The sequence below is a fragment of the Vombatus ursinus genome, unplaced genomic scaffold, assembly GCF_900497805.2.
Source record: "Vombatus ursinus unplaced genomic scaffold, bare-nosed wombat genome assembly UNPS02014793.1, whole genome shotgun sequence".
In the NCBI taxonomy this organism is placed as follows: Eukaryota; Metazoa; Chordata; class Mammalia; order Diprotodontia; family Vombatidae; genus Vombatus; species Vombatus ursinus.
In genome coordinates, this window is record NW_020954571.1 from 2,460,345 (window position 1) to 2,488,103 (window position 27,759).

Genomic DNA, 27,759 nt, shown 5'->3' on the forward strand with positions numbered 1-27,759 from the left:
AGAGAGAGAGAGAGAGAGAGAGAGAGAGAGAGAGAGAGAGAGAGAGAGAGAGAGAGAGAGAGAGAGGTTAGGGCTGTATATGTAGATCTGAGAATTGTCAGCATAGTGATGATAATTCAATCTATGGGAATTTATGAGATCACCATGTGAAACAGTATGGAGAAAGAAGGGAAGACAGCCCAGGGTGGAGTTGTATGGGACACCCAAGGTTAGTGGGTGAGGTCTGGATGAAGATGCAACAAAGAAGCTGAGAAAAAGTGGGCAGAGGGCTAAAAGGAGAACCAGGAGACAGCAGTGTTATTAAAACCTAGAATGAAGAGATTATCAAAGATAAGAGTGATAGAATATCAAAGGCTGCAGAGGTCAAGGATGAGAACTGAGCAAAGGCAATTAGATTTGCAGATTACAAGATCATTGTGAAGGGCTTAAAAAGCCAAAAAGGATTTTATATTTGATCCTGGAGGTAATACTGAGCCAATGGAGTTTATTGAGTATGTGAGGAAGTGATATGGTCAGTCCTGTGCTTTTGCTCTCTTTGGCAGCTAAGTGGAGAATAGATTGAAGTGGGCAGAGAGTTGAGGAAGATGGACCAATTGTTGGGCCATTGCAGTGGTTCAGGAGTGAGGTGATAAGGGTTTGTACCAGCATAGTAGCTGTATAAGTGGAGAGAAGGGCCATATATGAAAAATATGAAGGTAAAAATGACAGTATTTGACAACAGATTGGATATGTATACTAGAGTACTGGAGAGGGGTTGAGATTATCTAGTTTATGAGCTTAAGTGACTGGAGTCTAAGTGAGGTAAATAGTTGCCTTGGACAGTAACAGGGACAGTAAGTTGGGAAGAGAGGAAGGTTTGGTGGGGGAGATTGGAGCAGCTGGGTGTTGCAGTGCATAGAGTGCTGGGCCTGGAGTCAAAAGAAGATTCATCTTCCTGAGTTCAAGTCTGGTCTCAGACACTAGCTGTGTGATCTTGGGTAAGTCACTTAGTCCTGTTTGCCTCAGTTTTCTCATCTGTCAAGTGATCTGGAGAAGGAAATGATAAACCACTTCACTATCTTTGCCAAGAAAACCCCAAATGAGGTCATGAAAAGTTATACACTGAAAACAATTGAACAGCAACAACATTTGGACATGCTGAGTTTAAGATGCCTAAGAGATTTCCAATTTGAAGTGTCTAAGAGACAACTGGTAACATGGGCCTGCCAAAATTAGGACTGAATATAGAGATCTAGGAAAGGAATCATTTTTCATAGAGATGATAGTTGAATCCATGGGAGTTTATGAGATTAACAAGCAAGATAGGATAGAAGGAAAAGAGAAAGAGGTTCAGGTTAGAGCCATGGGAGATACCCACAGCCAAGAGGGTATAATCTGGATAAAGGATCAGCAACGGAAACTGAGAAGAAGCAGTTAGGCAGGTAGAAGGAGATTAGGGAGAGAGCAGTAACACCAAAATCTAGAGAGGAGAAAGTACCCAGGAGGAGAGGCTGATTAACAGTGTCAAAGGCTGCAGAGAGCTCAAGAAAGATAAGATTGAGTTGGATCTTGAAAAGTGAGATTTGAATACCTGGGGTTGGAATTAAAGAATTATGGAAACTCAGAGTTGGAAGGGAACTTAGAAATTCATCTCTTCATAGGTGGCTGGCATAAGTGGATTCAACAGGACACACTTAGTTTTAATGACTTAATGTACCAGCCATTTACGTATATGGTGAGCTGTAAAACATATATATAATAATAACAAAAACAGTGTAGGGAGACAGATTTTTTGGTGGCTAAAGTACAGATAATCGTGATAAAAACTAAAATATAGGCTAGGTGGGCAGATAATGCAGACCTTATCTCCTTGTGTTATCTTCTGTCCTGGTTTAAATTTATTTGCAGCTAAGCTAGAGAGAGTCTTGGGGATCTGTAAGAGTGGCTAACCCTATTAGATTAGTAACGGAAGGCTTTGATCTCTGGTCCAGGGGGCAGTCTGCCAGGATTTTATTAACCCCTTGTGGTGACCATCACTAAAGAACTTGGAGCTAACTCTGGGGGGAGGAGTGGAAGGTTCTAGCCACTATACCCTAGCATAGGAGTTTTTAACTTAGGGGTCCACAAACTCATTGATTTCAGGGGCTGTATGAACTTGGATGGTTAAAAATATATATTTATTTTCATTAACCCCTGACTGAAATATAATTTTTTCAATTATGAATGTAGGTAACAAATATTATTCTGAGGGGGGGTACTCACATTTCACCAGGCTACTAAAGGGCTTCATGACACACAAAAAGATTAAGACCCTCTGCTTCAGCAGAATGAAGACCAGAAGGCAGAAATGCTACATGCAGCAGAAAGGGGCCCCATGGACTCTGAAGGGACAGCAAATAAGAGGGAAGCCCAACAACCCATAGGAGGGATGCAACTGGCAGGCCCAGAAGAAATGCTTTGGCATGGAGTGACAGGCTGGGCAGACATACCTTGTCCCATTTGTGGAGCATTAAATTACTTTGTTTTCAACTGTGTCCTGTGGCAGAGTAGAGGAAAAATAGACACATCTGTGGAGGATCCTGATCTATTATTATTTTTGTGGATGTGAACCTGAAAGAATCTTGAACCTGGGGTAGCTATTCTGGGGACACTGTGTGTGTGTGTGTGGGTGGGGGGGGGGTGGAGGGGGCCACAGTGTGGGGGGGGGGGAAAAGGGGGGGGGGGGGGGGGGGGGGGGGGGAGGGGTGCCACAATGTTGATGGTGGTGAAACAATCATGTGAAGCTAGTGATTTTAGTGACTTGGCATTTACGACTTCATTGGATTTCTTAAGAAACAAGGAATTATATTGGAGACTCTATCCAGAAAACTGTTCCTATAGATGTCTGTCACATCAACAGGAGATTTCCACCCTAAAAACAATGATATTAATGTACTTGGCTATTTGGGCCCATAGAATGATAAAGTCTTAATAAAAAATGAGCAATATTAATTTTTATTTTGTTGTTTTTTGTTACAATATTAATTTTTAAATGGACCTTGATTCCATAAATGTTTATGGGAATCCTATGTGTATTTTCTCCAAGGAACAAAAAAGATTATTATTACACCATCTTAAAGAACATAGCCTGTCAATCTAAAATAAAAATGAATTGTTACATAAACGGAGTTCTGAAAATGGCATGGAATTGTGTTGTACCTTTAAGAACAAGGTACTTTCAAGTCAAGTTCTAAGTTGCTTAGCAACAGAATGTTTGCTGCCCTGAAAAACTCAGCTTAATTTTGCCTCGCTGCTTTCTTGTGTTTCCTCCCAAATTGTTGCTCGGTTACACGGGAGGGAAAATGCCCCAGGAAGTCCCTCAATACTCTTCTGACTACAATGAACAAAAGGCAGAAGGTTATTTGGAGAAAACCAGTGATTATTACCGAGTGAGCCACAATTTGCCGGCCAGGTTCAATAACCCTGGGTGGTTTCAGGGCTACAGGTGAGAAACAGAATCCTATGGGGATAATATTGTAAAAAGATGGGAAGCAGGGAGGGTTTACAGAATAAGAACTAGTGATAAGGCCTTCAAAAGCAAAATGTCATGGTCTAGCCTAACATGCCTTGGCTACCTAACTAGAAGACACAGAAGTAACAGGATCAAAAACTATCCTTCTAAATTAGGGAAATAAATTGTTAGGGGCCTCAGCCTGTTTCCACAGTGGCTGCATTTAAGCCACACTATATATATAGGCTCCAAATATACCTCTCCTTGAAGTAGTCCCTGAAAAGGCTCCAAAGTCGAAGGGGCCAATAGATCAACCTGGAAGCCTATCCAGAAGCAGTGGACATTGGCTCTGCCCTACTAATCCAAAATTCTGCCTCTCCAAGGAAAAATATATCTATGGAGTATTCCCAGAGCCTTCCAGGAAGACACCGAACTTTCCAACTGATACTCATCTGAGCTAATCTCTATAAATTGAAGAAGAGTGGAGGAAAGGCTGGCCTGGGGTGGGGGGTGGGGGTTGGGGATGTTGTTTAGGCTGTTGGAAGTAGTGGGGGGGAGGTGGTGGCAGGGAAAGGCCATAGAAACCTAATCCGGCATAGCCAGACATAGGGAGAAAATGACAGTCCATTCCAGCTGCTTCCTTTCTCTTTCTTGTGGGAAGTCAGTACTGAACAATGGTAGTTCTCAACTTCCTTCCCTTCCTCTCTAAGGGATCCCTCTAGGAGATTCTCCTAGTGTTATTCTAGACAAAAAAAAAAAAATTGTCCCTAAAGTGATCTGGGATATGGTTTAGACAAATTACTAGGATGCATAATAAAATGTGTTTTTTTATCTAATAGGATTAAGGAAACTCATCCAGTATACAGGACATCTAACCAAACCTATGGTAGCAGAGCACCTACTGTACATGAAATGCCTGTAAGTATGAGATGGGCTTCAGGAGAGACATTAGGTTTCTATGGGACAAGAGACTAAACATTTTAGGCATTGATTTAAAGACAGACAAATTGGGGGGAGAGGAGAGGAGGTGGAGGTGGAAACCACAAAAAGTGGTAACATGAAAGGAGTGATATAGTGGGCAAGGGCTCAGAACTAAGAGACAGGATGTCTCGATTTTACTCCTGGTTTTGACACTGACTCATTCTGTGATCCATACTCCTCACCCCCACCCCTAAGGGAAGGCACATCAGCTCTCCTGGCCTGTTTCCTTGTCTGAATTACTCTCTACTTTCAAGTCAAGTAAAACATAACAACATATAGATTATTTAATCAATCAAACAAGCATTTGTTAAGTACCTACTGTGTGTCAGGCACTGTGCTATTATTTGAGTTATTCACAACGAAGGTACTGAATTAAATGATCTTTGAGATCTCTCTTTAGAATTATTACTGAATATTCCAAAGGTTAAAAAAAATGTAAATGGTGAAAGATTCCCTTAAAAAACCTATATTTGAGTAATAGTTACTCTTTTTTTCACAGAAATATGGAGGGACAGTGTTGAATAGAGAATTTACTAACAAGCTGAAGTTGAGAAGTTATGTGTTTGCTATTGTACAACTAGGCTGGTGTCATTGTTTTCAAAGTTCCCTTTCTGTATGAAAATAGGAAATAAAAATATGCTGTACAAAAAAAAAATTAGGGTCAGAGAGGGTTGCTCTCTGCTGTTTTGAGACTTGGGAGACAAAACATACTTAAGAGCCATTAAGAGAATCAATGAAAATAATATAATAGATTGAATAGAGACCCCTTACCTATTCAGAGTTTGAATTCCTTTGCCTATCATTCCCAGGTTTCTTCTATAATCTGGCTTCACCCTACCTTTTTAGACTTAACTGATACACTTCATCTCTCATCTTAGTGCCATTGCATTAGCTTTCTCCCATGTCTGGAATGCTTGGCCTCCTGACCTCTACTTCTTAGTTTTCTGGGCTTTCCTCAAAACCCAGCTCAACTCCCACCTTCTACAGGAAGCCTTTCCCATTCTCACTCCACTCCCCCCCGCCCTTGTGCTTTCCCTTCTGAAACTACCTTCCATCTACTCTATATATATTTTGTATATACCTAGTTATTTACATGTTGTTTGCTTCCTTAGAATGTAAGGTTCTTGAGAGGGGGCACCATTTAAAAAAATTTTTTTTGCCTTTCTCTTTGTAGTATAGTGCCTGGCACATAGTAAGTACTTAATAAATTCTCTTTGACTTATCATGGGGACAGGTGCCGTCTTTGCATCACCTTTAGTAATAGTAACACTTGTTCTTAAAAACAGTCTATTAAATATATTGTCTGAGTAGAATATCTGATAAAGGTCAGTGTCACTTACTTTAATAGGCCTAGTAAATAATCAATCATGCTCTTTGTGACCCCATTAAGAGGTTTCCTTGACCAAGATAGAGTAGCAGTTTGCCATTTTCTTCTCCAGCTCATTTGACAGATGAGGAAACTGAGGCAAACAGGGTTAAGTGACTTGCTCAAGGTCACACAGCTAGTAAGTATCTGAAGTCAGAGTTGAACTCAGAAAGAAGAGTCTTCCTGACTCCAGGCCTGAGACTTTATCGAACACTGTGCCACCTAGTAGGCCTAAATAATATTACATAAAATTGTATCATGAAGATTTAGAACTCATTTTATTTCTGAAAAGACTTTATCACTGATACTGATATGGTGGTATCCCAGTGATTAGTAATGCAGATATTGAGAGAATTTCATAAAGCATAAAGTACATCAGACAGAGCTAGAAAAACTGGGTTCTAATCCTGGCTTGGCCACTTACTACCTATGTGACCTTGGGTAACTATTAAGTGATGAAGGGAAAGTTAATTAACTTTTCAACAGTCGAGTGTCCTTACCTGTAATACCTATCAACAGTAGGTACTATATGCCTAGCAGTCAGGGTTGTGGTGAAAGAAATGCTTTGCAAAGCACTATAAATAAACTGTTATCCTTACTAATCAAAGTTTTCTTTTTTTTTTTAATTTCAGAAAAGTTTTCATACTGCACCACACACGTTTTCTCAACATTATGGAAGTTGTGGATTATACAGAAACAACAGTTTTAATGTCTACACTGACAAGAGCATTGTGACAGGCACTGCTAATTTCATCACGTATTATGATAGATTGAACTTCCATCCCAGTTACAATGCTAATAAACCATCAATCTGTGATTAATGAGCACTTCCCCCTCCCTCAATGGTAATCCTGTTTAGATTGAAGTATTCTGAACAATCAGTGTAATCAGTTCCTGTTAAAATGGCTTTTAAAAAAAATATAGTTATACTGAACTTTCCTAAAATTTTCTGCATATTTTTCAGGCAGTAAAATGTACAAAGTACCAGTTATCTCTTGTTTTAACCTCATTGCTATTTTAGGTATAAAAGAAAATAACTTTCTACTAAACATTTCAACAAAGATGAGAATCAATAGAAATACATTGAATTCTATGAATTGACTGAAATGGATAATCAAGGCACAAGGTCTTACACAGTGCTTGGTTCTTTAATTGATAAATTTATATGCAATGATAACTGCTCTCTGTAGTGTTACCTGGAAGTGTTTTTATGCTCATATGGAACTGCCACTGAAGATAAAGCGTAATGGAAAGGTTTTGGATGATTTCCTGCCATTCATATTCTACTTGAGTGCTGCCTCATAGTATGGTGACAATCAGTGAGGCATAACCTCTGGCGTGGTCTTCCAAGCTAAATGCCTGTGTCTGTTGTTGGAAGATCAGCACAGCCAAGTTTGGAAGAACTTATCACCAGGCTAACTGCAGGGGGATGGATTTTTCTGCCAAGTTAAGTGATCTTTCAGAGCTGTTAAGCTGTATAGGGTTTACAATCTAAATGCCTGAAGATGATGAAATAACAGATCCTTAGAAAATACAAGATGCAGCATGGGGGCTAGATTCTGGGCTTGGCTTGGTTTCATTGGACTGTCAGGGTGATATCGTGGTCATTGTCCCTCCAACTCAGAGGATAACTGTAAGAGATGAGAGGGTTGGGAGATGGGGAATGGAAAGGAGCTGATATTATTTTAAAAAATTTTGTTTTATATTCATAAGTAACAGGCAAATGAAACAGTTTAAATTTCTCAAAAGGAGTCCTTGAGTAATACATTCTATTGATGGCCTTTGATAAATATGAATGTTTTCCCATTATATTTTATTATTGCGAATATATTGTTTAAAGAAAGTATTTCCTTAAAAAGGCTTCTTCTCACTGAAAAAGATGAGAAGAAATCAAACACTGTGGCTGGCCACTTTTTGCTCATCTTTTATTAATACACAGAAAAACAGATTTTGAAAACTTTAAAAAGTCCAATATAAGGTAGAAACTTTAAATTTCTATAAAGTCTGGAGAGACAACAAAAAAACTACAAGTTTGGGCTACATAATTAGAATCAATTCAAATAGATGACATATAAAAACAGAATCTGAAATCAGATTATATATATGCATATATACATATATGCATATACATATATGTTACAAAATTAAATGTGTTCTCTTTCTGGTTGAAAAAAAAAACAGTTCAAACATCAACCATCAAACTGAAATTATTTTTAAAAACCCCATTGATATTATGAAATAACATTTCAACACTTCTATTTTTAGTCTTTGTTGAAACTATGAAGACCAAATATAAAAATAGTTGTTACTGTCAAAGTTTCCAAAATGTTTCCTTAACACTAGAAATCCAAATAGTAACATTGATTCTGTTATCACCTTAAAAGAATGAAGCCAATAGGAAAATCAATATTCTTTTAACCTAAACTGATTAAATAACTATTGTACTGCACTATGTTGAGGCAGTCTTTGAAATAAAAGCACAAATAAACTGGGAGTTATCTCAATAATTCAGGTAAAATCCCTATTTCCTTCTGGAGGTAAGCCTTGTGTATTATGTAGACTTAATTTGAGTTTTTAACACTAGCTTAATTTTTATTTCCAATCAAAACATTTAAATACAAGTGTTCATATTTCCAGTTGGTTTCATAGAAGGAATTATGTCATAATTGGCCATATTAAAATTATCTAATGATCTCTAGCATACTAGTGACAATGTTCATTATTTATGGTTAATGGAATCCAAACCTAATGAGTTAATACTATGTTATCTCAGATTCTTTACAACCTAATAGTACTTGCATTTCTCATAACTACAATATTTTGGAAAGCAGTTATGAAAAAACAAAAAAAAAATCTCTCAGATCACACATTTCTGTTTTCCTAAATGTTGTAGAGATTACATTTTAAGTTGCTTGTATTTCTATTGTGGGTTATCTGACAGAATGTATATGACAGTAATGCTAAATGATTCTAAAAGGGTAATGCAAGGAAATTTACCAACTTATAATAATAAATTTGCTATACTAAAAATGTTATAGTCTACTTCTTTTTTTTTTTTGGTGAGGCATTTGGGGTTAAGTGACTTGCCTAGGGTCACACAGCTGGTGTCAAATGTCTGAGGCTGGATTTGAACTCAGGTCCTCCTGACTCTAGGGCTGGTCTTCTACCCACTGTATCACCTAGCTGCCCCTATAGTCTAGTTCTTAACTGGCATAAACCCTGGTAATTATGTCTTGAGAATTTTATTTTCTTAAAGTATCTGTATGTACTAAGCATATCTTTAAGTGCCAAGAAGTAAATGTTTATTTTAACTGGGTGTATTTAAATTAATGAAGGAAGGAATACTCTGGCTGATTTGTAGTCAGGATTTCTAAAGAAAAGAGCAGAATAATGTAGTTGCCAGAAAAGTGGATGTATTGTAACAGCAAAATACTATGCGTCCTGAACATTAGCTTTTCCTGAAGAACTCCACTCTATGTTCCTTGCTACAAAGACAGTCTCATCTATCACATCCCACCTTATTATGTGGTATTTGTGTACTTGTTTTCTCACTAGCACTAGAATATAAACTTCAGGTCAGGAACTGTCTTTCTTATATTTCTTGGGTCCTCCAGTAGTTAGCATAGTGACTTTTCAGTAGGCATAGACCAGGGATGGGGAACCTGCGGCCTCGAGGCCACATGTGACCTTCTAGGTCCTTGAGTGTGGCCTTTTGACTGAGTCCACGTTTTATGGAACAAATCCTTTAATTAAGGGGATTTGGGTTCAAAGGGCCACAATCGAGGACCTAGAGGGCCACATGTAACCTTGAGGCTGCAGGTTCCCTACCCCTGGCATAGAATACCAAGATGTTCTGTCCTGAGAAACTACGCAAAAAGTATATATGGTACTAGATCATATACATTAGTGCAATAGCATTCCCTCAAAACAGAGGCAGCTGGTGGTACAGTGGATAGTGCCAGGCCTGGAGTCAGGAAGACTCTTCTTTCTATGTTCAAAGCTGGCCTCAGATGCTTACTAGCTGTGTGACTCTAGGCAAGTAACTTAACCCCGTTTGTCTCAGTTTCCTCATCTGTCAAATGAACTGGAGAAGGAAATGGCAAACCAATCCTCTATCTTTGCCAAGAAAACCCTAAACGGGGCCACGAAGAGTTGGACAGGACTGAAAACAACTGAACAACAACTTTCCCTCAAAACAGTAGAGAAGGCCCTTCTGGAGAGGAATGTTTGACTGTGGGTTGGCCCAGTACTCCTTTATTAGACACCCATTCCATCTTGAACAATTATTTTTTTCCTTTCCTAATCTAACAGAGAATCTACATTAAAAGAGGTAATATAAAAATATGACCAGTAATCAATGAAAATGTCATATCCCTGCCAGTATAACAAGTAAACATAACTATCTTGAAGAGATGGAGATTAACAAAACATAACAAACAAACTTGACTCTGTGTGTGACTTCCTGCATGGTTACTCTAATTATGGGCTTCAAAGAGCTTCATTTGGTGAAGTAGAATCTATCTGTCAAGCTTTCTACTGAGTGGCTGGAGGTTAAACTTCAAAAGCTCTGGGGACAATATGGCGTAAGGTTCTAGTGTCAACCCCGGATCAAGAGAAGTGGGAGGAGAGGAGCTGCAAAACATACAGGGGAAACGCCGGTCACTGCTAAGTATAAGGTAAATATTTTGCTAGTTCTCCATATGTACAGGAAACAGTAAACCTTAATTACATAAAGTAATTTGTGGGACAGAGAAATGAAGATCCTGAGACTCTCTTCTCTAAAAACAGAGAATTTTGTCAAGGTTGTATCATCCACCTTGAAACTTTAACATCTGAAAAAATGTTAAGTATGATGAGGGGGGAAGTCTTCTGTTTGGTATGCAATTCAATACAACCATTCCAGTACTGTCTAATGATGATGATGATGATGATGGTGATATATTTATATAGTGCTTTATGGTTTGCAAAACCTTAGGCAGCTAGGTGGTACAATAGATAAACTCTAGGCTTGGAGTCAGTAAGACCTGAATTCAAATCCAGCCCCAGACAGAGTTACTAGCTGTGTGACCTTGGGCAAATCACTTAACCTCTGTCTGATTCAGTTTCCTCAACTATAAAATGAAGATAATAAAAGCACTTACCTCATAGGAATATTGTATATCAAGGAAGTTGATTTATAAAAAGTACTTAGTACCTGGCACAGGCACATTGTTGCACTATATAAATGCTAGCTTTTATCATTATAGTTATTATATGTTATCTCATTTGATCCTCACAACAACCCTGCAAGGCAGGTGATATTTCCATTTTATGGATGAGGAAACTGAGACTGAGGAATGACTTGTCCTGAATCATGCTGCTAATAAATGTGTGAGGCAGGATTTGAATTTAGGTCTTCTTGACTCCAGATCCATCACTCTTCCCCATGGCACCACCTAGATGCCCTGTGTTGTTAACCAAATAATAGGTCAAAAGTTTGTCAAATGTAAGAACAACTACATCACCATGCTGATGAATTAACTTTTTCTGCCTGAGTTATCACCAGAATCAGAAAGAAAATGAGGTACAGGGGAACTTAAGAGTAGGTAAAAATCCCAATGCATCCATCAGAAGAGAAATTATTCCAACATAGTGAGTAGCAGTAATTTCATTAAGTGCTATCTAGGGAGAAAGATAATGATCCCACCATATTTTCCCAATCTTATCTCTTCCACAGCAAACATTCTATTTAAACTATTTGCTGAACACTGCCTGCACCTTCCTGTCTTTATCCTTTTATTCATGTTGTTCATTCCACCTAAAATTTACTGTCTGAATATCTAGCTATTCTATACTCCAAGCGCCTAATTAAATGCTGCCTCTTCCATTATTCCTAGATCCTCTTAATACCCTATGTGATCTCTACTTTCTCTTGACACCAGTAATATATATTTTATGACACTTATCACATCACATCCACCTCATGTGTTGTTTGCCTATCTTAAAAAGCAGCAAAAACCTACTAGACTGTGAGCTTCTGAGCACAGGTACTTCTTCCTCATTGTATTCTTTTGAAAACAGTTAACGATGCTCAATAAAAATTTGTTGAAATGTTCATCACCCATCCAAACCTTACATTTCCTTCAACACCTAACTAAAGTTTCACCTCCCTTAAGTGGTTTTCCTCACTGATTTCTTTTGGTCCCTGCCTCAACCCCACACCTTTGCCTAATTTATTTTCTTAGCATTGAGATCTTACATAGTATTAGCCCTATCTCTGCATATTGTATCAATTTATATAGAACATGACATCTGGAGGGCACCTTGGGGATCACCTAGTTCAACTCCCTCATTTTAAAGATTCAATTTGATTTTAAAAAAGATTCATTAAATGCCTATCAGTCAAATCAAACATTTTTAAAGTGCCTACTACATACCAGGTACTGTGCTAGGCAGTCTGCAGATATAAATACAAATAAAGCTCACTCCTCTCAAGGAGTTTACATTCTAATGGGGGAGATAAAAAACACATATATAAGTATATTCAGGATAACTATAAAGACAATGTCTCTGCAAAGACAAGGAAATAGAAGATGGAATGTCATATATGGAGAATAGGAAATAGGTCGGTTTGATGGCACAGAGAATATCACAGGCTCTTTATAGTTTGTTTTTCTTAGTTGACCTTATATTATTGATTAAGGATGTGATGAGCTTATTTTGTTTTGTTATTTTAAAACACTTAATTATTAGGAAGATGTTGCTTTGTGATTATTCCTAGCTGCTTCATCTGTATTTTGCCTCTTCTACTAGACAATAAATTCCTGGGGGAAAAGGACCTTGTCTTTTATTTATTTTATATTCTTCATTGTGTCTAGCACAATGCTGTGCATGCATAAATTTTAAAAAATGCTGGCTGAATGAAGAAGCAGTGTGTGGAATTAAAGAGGTCAATATAAGACAGGCAGAAGTTGGTTTTACCTTGTTTCTTCATTCACTGCACTGGATAGCTTTTGTTTGTTTACTATTAAGACCTTAATGTTGAGAGATACTAAACAATACTTAAAGCACTATGTTGTTTCTTACTCTATGACTTTTCAGATTGGTCAAATAAATAAGATCCTAAGTATAAAGATTTTTATTCTTATGACATACTTTAATTCACTAGAATTTTTACTGTGAAGTGGATAGGCTTTTAACTTACAACTTAAAATTACCTTCTGAGATAACATAAAGCACATAAAAACTGGTTTTTATGGTTCATGAACAGTCCTCAGTTTATTAGTTTTTAAAACTTATGAATTTATACCATTTCTTATATACAAAACAAGTTGATTTTTGTTTTTAATTTAAAAAGTGCTCTTTAAAAATGAAATGACATTTAAAGCACAGATTACATGAGTTTGTATTTAACTTGGAAGCACTTAAGTGAACCAATATCCTACCAAAAAAAAAGATATAAACACACAGACACCAACTGGAGCGTCAGATAGAAATTTCAATCCTAAAATTGTTTTACCAAAATTTTTTAATAAGGACACATTCAACACAAATGGTACCTTGTTTCATATTCAGGTATTAATATGGATTACTGCTTAAACTTGTGGAAAAATAACATACAGAAAAACCCATCTGAATTTTAAAATACCAACTAACTCCAATTCTAAACTTAAGATAAAACACTGTTCTAGGCACACCAAAACTAAGTTAGGTTAAAAAGTTCTTAAAAATGAAATGTTCTGCAAAATTCTGGTCAGACAACAAAAGTCTAGTATTGACCAATACAAAGTTGATGAATGAATAAATGCCCATAATTTAAATGTCCTAACATGTTGATGCCCTGCAGCCCTAAGTCCACAATGGAAGTAGAAAAGTTGCTATGTCTTTCACTATAATATGATATGACTAATACCATTCTACCTCATTTTAACAGTCTATAATCCATTGGCATAATACCACCCCATCAGAATACACAATGAAACAAAGAAATTCTCTTTGACTCCACTTCTTTCATTATGGAAGCCCCATTGTCCTCATTAAATAGTTGTCACTGTATAAAGAGCTTTGGAAGGCAATTGCTATGACAACTGAATTATGGTTTGAAAATAAATTTCTAATATAAGGAAGACATACTTACATATCTGGTTGTAAGTTCTATGAGGGCAAGGATTTTGCCTTAGTTATCTCTGTATCTCTTTCAGCACCTAGTACAGTGCTTTATAGATTGAAGGTGCTTATTAAATGATTGCTAAACGGATGTATAGCATGTATCTCAAGACAATATATACTTATAGCCTCTGTGTGTAAATAGATACACACATATGATTGACTTGGGACACTGAAAATATTTGATAGTAGCTCATAATGCCCCAGGAAATTATTCAAAACATGTTATATGTGTTTCAGGTGTTTTAGGTTTTCTATATCCAACTGGATTTAAGTTCATTTAAAGGTAAGAGCTGAGTTTCCATTTCTTATTAATCCCTCCACAATATCTAATATTGCATTTTGCACACTGCTGGTGCTCAATAAATGTTTGGTGATTGATTTTCCTAAAGCAGCTATAAGCAGTGCTTATTTTATTGCACATATTCAAGAAAAGGGGATGAAATTTAAAATACATACATAACTTTCATATTTTACAACCACTATTAAAAAATTAAAAAAAGTAGCTCCAATACAAAAAGTAGTTAATTTAGATTTTATAATTGTCCTGTTATGGAACAAGATTGTATATTAGAAAACTTCAGATTTCTTTTACCAGGCATACTTTGGAAATACGAATTGTACGGTACATATAATACTGCCACTGAAATAATTTTATTTGGGATTTCTCAGCTTAAAGTGGAGAGCTCAAACAATTGTTCAACTGTACTTGTGCTTTGAAATAATTACTGTTCAAAAGTTCTCCCTCTCCCCCTTTTTGACCTGTGATTTCTTCAGTAGAGGGAAATCCTATAAGGGATAAGTGAGGATTTTCACATTAATACAGACATCACGTGCTCTAAAACTTAAGAGAGCTTTTTTGAGTTACTGAAAGAGTTGTCATAAAATATGCTTAGGAGTTTATTGAGACTGATGGGATCTATATTTAAAAAGTTATGTCCCCAAAGTCTGTTTCACTCTAGACAGAAAAATGTTCCATAAGGAGTTTTACTGACATGATACCTTTGCCCTGAACCACCAAAAGAATTTGCTATTTAAAGAGTCTCATCAATGACTTTTTAGGCCTCCAAAGTTTAATATCTAAAATTTTTTTTATCAGTAATTAGTCAAATGTTACATATATTTAAAGCTGGCAGTGTTAGTAATTACTGGAGAAGCCTAGGTTTGCCTATTCTATTTTGGGTCCCTCACAATCACTAATTCCACATGGGTGTTTTCCCATCTACAATAATACATGACCACAGAGTACTGTAGTTACATATATTCTAGAAAATTAGCTACTGGATTTAAAAAAAAATATTTTATTACTGCACTTTAAATAATTTATAAAATGCTACAAATTTATATTTACCCAGGACACACCTGTTAATAGAAACATTTGTTTCAAATTAGCATACATATGTACATGTGAATGTATATTAGCAACTCCAGACAACTGCTTTCCCCTCTTTTAAACACCAAGCTCTCTAAATAACTGTTCTAGTTCTCTCTCTACACTCAAATATTTTATACAAAGACTGATGAAAACTATGGGAAAATGTATTTACAAATTTAGGATCTTTCCCTTTACCAATGAACTTCTGCTTTCCTCTACGGAGGTGCCATTAAATTCACTGGAATCATTCTCTAATACTTTCTAATCTCGGGCATCTTTATCAACAATCCTTCTATTTCTTAAATCTAGTATTTTCCCTTCTGAACTGAATTTCTCTACTTCACACATGTTTAATTCTGCCTGTGTCTTTCTATTTTGCCGGTCAGACCCTTCCTTCTTCAAAAGTAAGTATGAGCTTCCAAATATTCCTGAATCTTTGCTCAGTTTGTTCTCTTTTAATGAAGTGAAGAGGGGCACCTGCAAAGGGACTGCCTGGTTTGAATCTAAAAGACTTGTTTGTTTGCGACCTTGAGATGTACTCTTTCCAATATTAAATACTCCAGTTGGAATCAGAGAATGAAATCCAGTCAAATGTAAACTTTGCTGATGATCTACTATACAATTTGTAGAACTCTTTGTTTGATCCTTTAATCTTTTTTCTCTTTCCTTCCTATGATTCCCTTTCTGTACTGTTTCTCTACCTTCTGTGTTAAGCACACAAATATTCTGGAACATTCCTTCATGGACAAAATCACTCTGCACAGTATACTGTCTGTTGTTTAAAAGCAAATTTCTCTCATTTTCAGGTACAAATTTTTGATCACACATACTTTTGCTGCACCATGTTCCCTGAAAAGGGCTACTTTTTTCTGGAATGGTAATATCAGTAATACAGTAGTTCTGCAACCTACTGACAACATTTTCTGTATCAGTGGGTTTGAGACTTTTTTGACTTTGGTCTTTGATACAGACATTTTTCTTATCTATTGATGCTTCCTTTCCAGATAAACTGCCACAACAACTTTTAGGTGTCACTATCTCATGTTTTGTTTTTACAGCCAAAGTAGAATGGAGGTAGATATTTCCAGGACAGGATGTACTTTTCCTACCATCATTTAAAATATTTATTGCACTTTGTATTACAGTTTTATCAGAGATTTTTAGGTCCTTGGCTTTTTGAGAAATTATCTTATTCTTTTGACTTTGGCTGGATAACAAGCTAGGCTGATGCCCCATGGACTGATGCTTCTCTTTTCCACTAACAATTTCAGGCTTAGAAATTCCCCCTATCCCAAGAGCTGTTGGTATATTACCCTCTTGAATTTCTGAATTGTTCATGGAGTATTTGGCTTTTTCTGCCAAAAACTTTCTAATTTCTTGTTCAATGCTATCATCACTATCCACTGAACTACTGTCATCAGAGAGTGAGATTGTACTGATTGCAGAGTTCCGATTTTCACTGATTTCCATATCATTTGAAACTAACATAGGTTTTGAGAAAATTTTTTTCTCCAATTGGAATGCCAGCTGTAGATCCTCCTGCTTTTTTTCCTGTTTCCCTCTTTCTGTTTTGTTGTCACAAGTGTTCAAAGGCTTCTTTATTGAGTTCTCCCTATTGTCTCTTTTAGATCCTGGGAGACAGCTTTTCAGTAAGTGAGGACTCTTATCTTTCCAGTGTTTTTGTAGCTTATTAAATTTATCTAAAAATTGAGTTCCTGTGCTACTAAGCTTAACCTTTTTTTTACAGTGAGGTTTGGGGTCCCTGCATCTTTTCTTTAATTTACGCTTTGATCTTAATAGGTCCTTAATAGCAGTATCAAGGTCTTCGTCACTGTCCAAAGAACTACTTTTATCACCAGACCCAGGCCTCTCTTGTTCCAAATTTCTCCCCTGTTCTACTTTACCATGGGCTTGTGATATACTACTTCTCAGATCTAAGGCAATGTGCTCATCAATAAGCCCAACTAAATCAGAAGAGAGGAACTGACAAGTCATCTCATCCTCCTTGCTTTCAGATTGACAGACTTTATCCTGACTGCTCAAATCTTTTTTTTCTTGAAACATATGAATTTTCACCTGACCATACCCAGTTTCCCGTGGGCATTCTCTTTCTAACCCTTTAGTTTTCTTCGGTGTTAGTTGTTTCACCACTTTCCTTTCCCCTTTAAGCTTCCTTTTGCAACACAGTGATAACTTCAGTGTCTTAGAAAGAGGGACTTTGGGGCTATTGCCCTGATTACTATGTTCAGGCAATAGTGGTCCCTGCACAGACTTGGAAAGGTTTACAGGTTTGGCTAGTAAACGTTCTGATTGTGCCTTAAGAGCTAAAAAGGTTCTGATTTCTTGCTCAATACTATCATCACTGTCTACCAAGCTGCTATCACTGTCAGGGTGGGAAGGCACATTTTGGGAAGAGAAGAGAGGGTTTGTAGAAAGTGATCTGTCATTGCTTTCCACATGGGAAGGCATGATTGTTTTATAAATGTCAAGAATAGCTTCTGCACACATTAACTCAGCAGATGTTTCAGCCTGGAATGAGGGTTGTACTGTAAACTCACATTTGGCAATTGTATTCATGGGAGGTGTAGAAACTTTGGTTTCTTTCAGTGGTTTAAAGAGTTTGTTGGAGTCACAGCTACTATTGCTCAGTTCTGTAGCCTTTGTAGCAGTCTGTTTCCTCTTGCTATTCAATGTTTTTTTGTGGCTTTCAAGCAAGGCACTTTTTGAAGAACCAATTGCAATACTTGTAGTAAAGTCTGATACTTTGTCATCTCTGAACTGTGTTTTTTGCAATAGGTTACTATCCACTGTAGAACTGGCTTCCTTTCTTGTTTTCTCCAATTGGTACATCTGAATGGCTTCTTCAATGCCATCATCACTACTTGAATCAGATATCTCATATACAAGAGCTGCACTTTTGATTCTTTGTTCCCTTCTATTTGCCCAGGAATGCTTTTTCTCTACACCTTTATTTTGTGCTGTTTCTGAAGAATGGCATGTACCTGCTAGTTTCGGAGGTGCCAGCCTCGTATTAGTAAAGTTTTCAGATTCTGTACTGATTTTAGGATTGAAGCACTTGGGCTGTACATTAGTCTTCCCCAATTCTGGATACTGTTTGAAGATTAGCTCCTTACATCCTTGCTTTAAATCTTGGCGATTTGATTTGACAATGGGTTCTTTATTGGATTTTGATACTGCTTTCCCCCAAACCTCTTTTTGCTCTGTTCTTTTATCCAAAGGGATACTGCACTTATGGACCTCTTGTTGCTTCTTCTCATTCAGGAACTGTTCTATTTCAGCTTGTATGCTTTGCTCAAAAGAGTCATCACTACTTACACTAAGAGGAGAACTAGCTCTTGGCTTATCATGGATTTCCTCAGGATTACAAATGACAGCTTCTGATACCATATCAGTTTCAAATTTCACTGGAGGTAGGTGAGTGGTCACATTGTTCTGAGGGAGATCTTGTTTGACTCTGTTATTTCCGTCTGTTGTACCAAAGCAAGTTGCATTGCTGCTGGATAATGACTGAATAGTGTTGCTTTTCTCCTTTAGATATTCCTGTATTGCTTGCTCTATCTCCCTGTCTACAGAATCATCACTATCTGATTCCAATACAAGAGGTCCCAAATCAGAGGGGCCATCTTCCATGTGGTCAAATTCAGTAGACAATTCACTTTTGGCATATGTAGAGTGCTCCTTAAGCACAATCGTATTAGCAGCTGCAATTCTGGCTCCTTTGTATTTACCTCCCCTTTGATTTTTCTGCATAATGTACTCATTGTTCATGCCCAAGGAAGCCTCCTCACTTTGTAGGTTGTTTATGATCATTTGAACTTTTGCACTTACAGATGCTCTAGCAATATCCTCTTCAGATTCTGAGAAACACACAGGAAATCTAAAACTCCCTGACTGTCCAAATGATTCCCATTTTGACTGTAGAGCAATCACAGGAGGGGCATTCATTAGAAACATTCTAGCAGACAATGATGGAGTGTGCAAAGGGATGATTTTTTATATTTATATCTGTTTCACATCCTGTGAAGAAACAAAGAAAGGGACATTTATATTCTAAATACAAGAAACCCATGATGTTAATAAACAGCATGATAGAATTGGTAATGTCTTCTTATGGTATTTCAATTTTGCCATAAATACCAAAATTTCTGAGAAGTACACTGTAATTCCCTTATAAATAATTCCCTAAAAGTACATCAAGAAAAAAATCCAGAAACTTTTAAACTAATATTTGCCTACTGTCATTACCTCCTGTAGACATATTTAATTTGTAAAGATAGTTAATACCAATTCAGCTCAGGAGAAAGTCATATTATTTTTAATCCTGTGGTGGCACGGAATACTGCAACATATCAAACTAAACAGCTGTGTGATTCAACTCAGGTTCTGGGTTCTTTATGTAATCTTATCAAATTAGTGGAGACTTCTATTGATTCAATTTATTTGTGTATCTCTCTTAGTTAAAAGTAGTTTTATATAAAAGTGATTTGATATATCATTCTATTTAGCAGACCTATGGAATCCAGAAGTATCAGATATATTATAAAAATAGTGTAGGTCATATAAAAATTAAATATATAAAAATCATACTATATTAATGTTAATAATAAATTTAATTCTTTAGTCACTGGGGTGATATATAAGTATGTGGCAAGGCTCTATTATAGTTTACACAGATGTGGGATAATTTGGTAATTTTACTACCATAGGAGGAGAAAATGGAAATTTTTCATTGTGACTAGGCTTAGAATCATAAAATATGAGAACTGGAAGGGAACATTGGAATTCAGCTAATTTGATCTTTTCATTGTGGAAACGAAGAAATAAAGGACCAGAAGGGGGAAGAGTAAGTGAGAGAGCTGGAACTAGAGACCATGTGTCTGACTCTTATGTTGGGGGAACGTTCCATTAATAAGTCATGCTGCCACCTCCAACAGGGAGGATATAACATTGTGACCTATAAAATGAATGGGGAAACTAAGCTGAATAGGAAGCAAAATAGCTTGCAACTACTACTACAGATTTTGAAAATTTAGGTTTGAGTACTCTCCATTATGATGCCACATTTCCCTTTAAGCTAGTTATCTGGTATTTATAGCTCTACAACATAGACTCCTTCCAAAGAGGAACTGAAATACCAAACATCTATAAATCTATATATATCTATTTCTATAGACTAGAGGATCATGAAAATGAGCAAGATGTTCTTAAAAACCAAAACCAAAAACATTTCTTGAACAGTGGCTTGGATTTGGAGGATCTGTATTCAAATTCTAGCCCTGAAACTTACTACCCTACCCCATATGATTTTGTCAAGTTATTTAACCTTTCTGAGTCAGGGTCTCCTCTGTAAATTGAAGGGACTGGACTAGATGACTTCCAAGATTCCTTCCATCTCTAAAGTTATAATTCTATCATCCTATGAATAATTAGCAGCCACAAAAAGAAAATTATGAAGTAAATGAAATGATTTATATTCCAAGTGTGAAACTATAATGTCACAATTTAAATGCAATTACTTGAAGAGGTTCTCCTCAGGAGTGAATTCTATGACATTGAAAAGTTAATTTAGTTTTAGAAATGCCTCAGACCTGATTCTTAATTGTTTCATCTACATGTCCTTTTAACTTCTTCTTACCTCTCTCTTTAAAGATTTATCACAGCTGTACCTGTTCAGCATTATATTTTTTCCCAAATTGGAGAATAAAAAAATGATCTATGCCAAAATGACACAGGAATCACCAGAGTTTAACAACTTGTAATGCAATTCCCCTACTTGCTACCTCCCCTGTAACAAACAGACCACGAAAATTTGCCTTTCCTCTGACATAAGAGCAAAGAAATGGCTTCTTTGTAAACTCTGCTGTGTGGTGGAAAGTTAACATTTAAAAAGCGTTTAATATTTTGTTATTCTTAAGCATACATTTTTTGTTCTAAATCTGTGATTCCATTTCACTACGGAGTATAGGGACTCTTTGGTGTGGAAACCCTCTGCAACTTAGAGTATGAATGTTGTATGAAGGTACTGAGAAGTTAATTCTAGGCCACAGAGCCAGTACATGTCATGGGCTCCAAGGTTGACCCTCTATCCACTATGCCACAAGGTTCCCAAATAGTTCTTGAGCTCTAGATCTAAGACTACATGAATTGAACTGAGATTTCACCTCTTTTCCTTTTTCACTAAAAGGAACTATGGTCCTAACGAATCTTGAAAAGAGTGTAGGTCAACTGTATGCATTGGATGAGTTGCTGTAGCTTGAAATACTAAAGTTTTAGAAGCATAGTAATATAAAGTTTAGTTAAAGATAAAAATAAAAATAAACTGTGGTCAATAAAATTTTGCAGGAAGAATATGCTTGGTTAAGATGATTAAAAAAATGAAAGATCTTTGTAAGAACACACACTAAATTGGTCCAACCATACAGAGAACAATTCAGAACTATACCCAAAGGTCTATAAAACTGTGCATACCCTTTGACCCAACAATACTGTTACTAGGTCTGTACTCCAAACAGATCAGAAAAAAGGAAAAGACCCATAACTACAAAAATATTTATAGTAACTCTTTTTTTGTGGTGACAAATTATTAGAAACTGAGAGGATGCCAATCAATTGGGGAATGGCTGAACAAGTTGTAGTATATGATTGTGATGGAATACTATTGTGTTGTAAGAAATGACAAAGGAGATGGTTTTCAGAAAAAAAACCTGGAAAGACATACGAGCTGAAGCAAAGTGAAGTGAGCAGAACTATAATATTCTACATAATAACAGCAACGTTGTAATGTCAATCAACTGTGAAAGACTTAGCTTCTCTGATCAAGGCAATGCTCTATGACAATTCCAAAGGACTCATGATGAAACATACTATCCACTTCCAGAGAGAGAACTTTAGAATTGCTGAGTGCAGATTTAAGCATATTTTCTTTAACTATTTTTCTTGCTCAGTCCCTTACCCCCTTCCCTCCATGGCTAATGAGGAATTATGTTTTGCATGACTTCATATGTATAATAGGTATCTTATTTCTTGCCTTCTCAATTGGTGGGGAAGGGGCAGGAAGAAGGGAGAGAATTTGGAACTGGAGATAAAAATTAAAAAAAAAAGAACACACACTGGAACAAAATGTACTTGTTCAAAAAGTTATATTATTATGTTTTAAATAAAAATTGACATAAGGAGATACATTGTAAGGGAAATGATATGTTTCAGTACAAAATAGAGGTTTATGATTTCATACAAAATCTTTGTTTTTCTGTGTAGATGGAAAAGTTCATGTTTGTTGCTTTTACTGAAGTCTCTAATAAAAAAGAAAAATTAAAAAAAAAAAGGAAGGAAAAGAATATGAGCTTTATCTGGCCAATGATCTCTACTTACATAAACTCTGCCATCATTATTCTGATAAAGAAATTTATGTTGGTTTGAAGTGTATTTTTAAATGTTTAATACAGTTTGGATTACATATATAAGTTTTCTAAACTGCTTAACAATTTAGTTCAAGAATCAGCTTAAAAAAGAACCCAAAACATCCAAGATGAAATCTCCAAACACATTTCTCTTGGCAACATCTTACTGTTTTGATATTGTCAACTGTAGTTTAAATAGATCTTAAACATTAGATGAATCATTCTTTAAAACTGTACTGGGAATTCGTAAGGCTTTTTGGAGGCAAAACTAAAAGTGGGCTTTGCCAAAATATAGTACCCACTGTGAACGCAATTGAAGTGGGAGCAGAGTGCAGTCACTGTGAATACTGCGCACCTGCAGTTAAAAGCAAAATACAAGCTTCAACAAAAGAAATTCTTTAAACAAAAAAAGTGTGTGTGTGTGGAGAAAGTATGTTAATCTCATTTCAGCCCAAGAGGTAAGAATAAATGAAAAGATTCATGGATTAAGGCAGCAACAACAAAATTTAGGAAGGAAAAAACAAAGATGGAAAAGATGCTCTAAATTTTTTATCAAGTTTTTAAAAATCAATTTGTATCAAGGGTTACTATCAATCTAGAACCTAGCACAGTGCTTTGTACATAATAAGCACTGATTTAATAAATATCTGTTGAATTGCTGAACCTGGCTCTGTCCTTACAAAGGGATTAGACTTTACACCTCACCAAAGGGTTCTGGAGCAGTCCAGTCCTGGGTTTTACTATATATTTTGAGTTTTTTCTCCTATATTTTTAAAAATGAAATTCTGAATTCAGTTTCAAAAGACAAGAGGAAGAGTTAATATTATTTTAAGAATCTCCTTGTTCCTAATTCAGGACCATGGTGAGTCATAGAGATCCTTTTCCCCTACAGTTAGAAGAGTTGTGGTTGCCCTACAAGTAGGGTGTGTACTGTATATTTATGGACGAGTAATCCTGACACTATTAACAACATCACAAGTTTTCCTACTTTTAACAAATAAAGTTGCAGTAAGATTTACAGTAACTGTTGTAGTTAGGATGGGGACCACAAAGGAGCAGGATATTACCCTATTTTTGGTTCCTTGAACTTGAAATCTAGATGGTGGGGGAATATTCTCTTGATTCTTGATCTTTACTTTGTCAGGAATTCGTTAGGGACCTACCATGTGCAAGAATATAGAGTTCAATATTAGTCAAATGCAATCATTCTTCCAACTCTAGCACTGGCTTCCAAAGAAACAGAAATACCAGCTCTCTGGGGGATTTACTCTGTTCACAGCAAAGCGTGCAAAGAGATAATTCCACTCTGAGTGGCTTTTAATTCTCAAAAGGCTGGAACATCCTAAGACTTCATTTGGGAGACTAGGGTGGAAGAAATTTCGATGTCTTTTTTTTTCTTTTTTTTACAAAGGAAGAAACTAAGATATTGAGAGATTCTATACGTCCCTCTTAGGTTCCAAAAATTACACTCCCTTCACTTCCACATTCCCCCTGGCTAATATCTAGCGCGGGACAATAAAAACGGTTGTCCCAGAGATTAGCCGCCTACCCTTCTATCCCCTCATCCAAGGGCAGGAGCCCAGCTCCCTGAGGGATTAGGTTCCTCCTCTTTCACCTCTGGGAGACTTCTCCAAAGTGCAAAACACCTTCCCCCCCCCAAACCCCTGCCTCCCAGAGGGAAGGCCCTCTTTCCACACCCTGGAACAGAAGGGCTGCACATCCTCCGGCAGGCCCCGCCGGCCCAGCCACCTTCCCAGGCCGCGATGGACGCCGGCTTCTGGGCCCACTCTCTGACCTCCGGCACCCCCTCCCTGCCCCGGTGCCTCCCCGGGCCCTGCCGCGTTGCCCTAGGCTCACCTTAGCCGAGGCCCAGTCCGGCCGGGGTGTGAGGCGGAGCAGAGCCTACCCAAGGGACTGAGCCTCCAGGGGCCCGGCGCCTCTAGGGCCACGGCTCCGCCCGCTTGGCCTCCCAGCTGAGCCGTGGCTCGTACCGGAGGGCGCAGGGGGCCGCCTCCTCTCCCTCCGCCTGCCGCTGCCGCAGCCGCCGCCGCCGCCGTCGCCACTACGGACGGCCCGGTCACCCCCCGAAGCCCCCTCCCCTTCCTCGGGGGAGGAGGCGGGAGGGCCACGGGGCCAGTATGCCCCGCTCTTGAAGTCTCCCCCCGCTCCGGCCGAACCCCAAGCCACCTCCCCGTGCGCGCGCCCCTTCCTCGCGCCCTACCCCTCCCACAGCCCCGCCGGTCCGGATTCCATCCGGGCGCGCGCTGAGGGAGTTAAGCTAGAAGGGCCCGGCCCCCTGCACCCGACTCGGCTGGATTTATGCTCTAGCAGCTGGAAGACAGTGAATGGGTGGAAGGCAACCTCCTAGTTCAGGAACGACGATGATCCCTAAGGGCTCTCCCAGTCCTGATATTTTATGAGTTTATGATTCAGGGTCCAGGCTCCTACGTCCCCCCTTTCCCGTTTCTCCACACCTCTCTGCCCACCTCCTCCTCTCCCCCGCAGCGCTCCTTCTACCCAGAGTGGTGCACGCCTATGGACATCAAGGCTTGTGCACGCGCAACGGGCTTCCCTTCGAGGCTGGTGTGCGCGTTATGTGCTGCCAATAGACCCTTTGTACACGCGCTGTGGTTTTGGAGGTGGGGTTTTTTGTTTGTTTTTTTACATTTTTTCTACTAGGTACATTTGCAACCACCCTTCGTGTGCCTACAATGCTACGGCTTTTGGTGCTGCTCTAAATCCTCCCTCCCTCCCTCCCCTACAATACCCAGTGCTCGCTTACTCTGTCTGTGGCTCTACTCCTCCTCTCTCCTCACCTCCCTCCCAGAGCTCATACTATTAGCTCCTCCATACCCTACCGTGTTCCCGAGGGTTGGGTAGGTTGGAGTGCTCACTCGCTGGCGTGGATGCAGGACGGGAAAGATGCTATCCCTGCATGCGCGGGTGGGGGGTGGGGGCGGTGGCAGTGGCAGTGGAAGCACCGGTTTGTTGCCAGTGAAGGAGAAGGGGCGGCGATGTAGCTTTCGGGGTGTGCACGCTCCCAAGGCGGGAGCCGGGCTCCAGGGCACCTGGTGGGGTGGTTGGGGTGGTTGGGGACCACTAAGGGATGGGGGTGGGGGAGTGTGCGTAGTGCGCCTGTCCAACCTCTAACATGCAATCTCCTACCTCAAATGAGGATGAAGCTTGCCAGACAACTAACCTGCTTGCCTCCCAGCCCTCCCAACTATTTCTCACCTCATTCTACTCTATCGGCCCCTTTGCTGGTCCCTACTATTCCCTTCTTAAGGGTGCAGAGAAGCAGCTGCAGTGGTCGGAGCCCCTGGAAACTGCGTAACAGCTTGGCATCAGGGGGAGGTCATGCCTGCACTCCAATAAAGTCCTGTGGCCTGGAATTTGGGAATACACCTGTCTTGTAGCAGAGCACTGTCCTTGACCCACCCTGGTCCCCCAAGTTCCAGAAAAGAGATCATTTTTCCTACTTGATTTGAACTTTTTGGAACTATCCCAGGGGTGTTGCAGGTTGAAATTCTGGACCCTCTGGCTAAGTTCCACAGTCCCTGGCACCGTCCAAGTGAATCCCTGTCTCTACTGGGGTCTCCTTCATCCTGTGATGGCCTAGGAGGTCAAAGGGACAAGACTAACAAAGGGGACCAGAAAAGCCTTCAGGTAGAAGGTAATGCTTGAGTTGAATCTTGAAGGAAACTATGGATTTCAGAATAGAAATGAGGAGGGGGAATGGCAGTGTGCTGTGACATGGAAAGGACATGGGATTTGGAATCAGAGAATCTGGGTTGAAATCTCAGTTCTGTCTGTTATTATCTGTGTGATCTGAGCAAGTCACCTATCCTCTGTGGGCCTCAGTTTTCTTATCTGTAAAATGGAGGAGTTGGATTTGAACTCATCTAAGGTCTTATTCAGTTTTAAATCTATGAGTCTATGCTATAACTTCATTCCAGTCATGGGAGATAACCAGTGCAAAGATACAGAAATGGGAGATTTTATTCTGTGTCAGGAACAGCAAACTATCTCCAATCTCTGTTAAAGACCCTCCTTTCCTCTAAGGCCCCACTCAGATACTACCTCTTCCATTAAGTGTTCACGGACCACTTCTCCTCTCTACAACCCTTCTGAACCAGAGAAAGTGAGTTCTTTCTTCTTAAATTTCTAATAGTACCTTGCTTGGCCAGCAGCTTTGCACTTACCTTGGTTCTCCCTTTTCTCATAGTTCACAGGATCATACATTGAAAACTGGGAGGGACCTTAGAGGTTATCTATTCCTTCACTTTACAGATGAGAAAAACAGGCCCAGAGAGGTTAAGTGATTTGCCCAAAGTTACATAGGAAGTAGGTGGCAGATCCAGGTGCTCTGACTTCAAATCCAGTGCTCTTCCTTGGTACCACTCTATCTCCCATTGTGTGTTCTTGCTCCCTTAGGCTATAAGCAGGGACTATGTCATATCTATCTTTTTATTCTCAATGTGCTACACAGGTCTTGCTCATCATAGATACCTCATAAATGTCTATTTAATTGAATCTAATTGAATCGAAGCACCTAAGCTCTGTGTCTCTTCTGGTGCCTAATAGAATATTATCAACACAGTATACTGCAATTTATGTGTGATGTCATCAATGTGGATAGTTTGTCCAGCAATTCAGATTGCAATACATCCATGCTTGCCTTTCCTGTGCAACTCTTCTATGGATCCTTCTATAAGTTTGCAGAAAGTTGTCTATCTACTATGGTATAGTGTAGACCACTATATTAGCTGAATGTGGCATCTCTTTTGACATCTAAACACCAATGGGGGGTGTTCAGAGAGGAGTAGCACTTTTGGTGTGAGGGCTTGCTGAGATCTTTTCAGGGCTACTCATTCACCTTTGGTGTCCACCTTCACCCAACTCTCACCTGTGGCTCCATGAAGCTATAGCATGCACAGTAAAACTGTCTCAGCAGATGGGCTAAATCAGGTTGATGGTAATCAATAGATTTTAAACCCATTGG

The 27,759-nt window shown here is 38.6% G+C and overlaps 2 protein-coding genes across 3 annotated transcripts; one reads left to right on the forward strand and one right to left on the reverse strand.

The window, feature by feature from the left end:
• Window positions 1–3,254: 3,254 nt before the first annotated feature.
• On the forward strand, window positions 3,255–8,464 carry CUNH9orf116 (chromosome unknown C9orf116 homolog). Its single transcript, XM_027869665.1, has 3 exons — window positions 3,255–3,463; window positions 4,309–4,387; window positions 6,449–8,464. Exons 1-3 carry the CDS (start codon window positions 3,321–3,323, stop codon window positions 6,635–6,637), a joined length of 411 nt encoding a protein of 136 aa, XP_027725466.1. The 5' UTR covers window positions 3,255–3,320; the 3' UTR covers window positions 6,638–8,464.
• A 4,841-nt stretch (window positions 8,465–13,305) lies between these two features.
• Window positions 13,306–24,722, reverse strand: PPP1R26 (protein phosphatase 1 regulatory subunit 26). 2 transcript variants are annotated; one of them, XM_027869697.1, is made up of 3 exons: window positions 24,615–24,722; window positions 23,825–23,916; window positions 13,306–19,374 (listed from the first exon to the last, which is right to left on the reverse strand). In XM_027869697.1, exon 3 carries the CDS (start codon window positions 19,309–19,311, stop codon window positions 15,598–15,600), a length of 3,714 nt encoding a protein of 1,237 aa, XP_027725498.1. In that variant the 5' UTR covers window positions 19,312–19,374; window positions 23,825–23,916; window positions 24,615–24,722; the 3' UTR covers window positions 13,306–15,597. The 2 variants fall into 2 exon arrangements, with proteins under 2 accessions (XP_027725498.1, XP_027725497.1); XM_027869696.1 differs by lacking the exon at window positions 23,825–23,916.
• Between the last annotated feature and the right edge of the window lie 3,037 nt (window positions 24,723–27,759).

Bases quoted from the DNA above. Each gene is read 5' to 3' on its own strand.
- PPP1R26 (XM_027869696.1), bottom strand. From the start codon at position 19,311: ATGTTTCTAATGAATGCCCCTCCTGTGATTGCTCTACAGTCAAAATGG.
- CUNH9orf116 (XM_027869665.1), top strand. From the start codon at position 3,321: ATGCCCCAGGAAGTCCCTCAATACTCTTCTGACTACAATGAACAAAAG. The intron at 3,464-4,308 runs GTGAGAAACAGA...TTTATCTAATAG, and splicing joins GGGTGGTTTCAGGGCTACAG to GATTAAGGAAACTCATCCAG. The intron at 4,388-6,448 runs GTAAGTATGAGA...TTTTAATTTCAG, and splicing joins CTACTGTACATGAAATGCCT to AAAAGTTTTCATACTGCACC.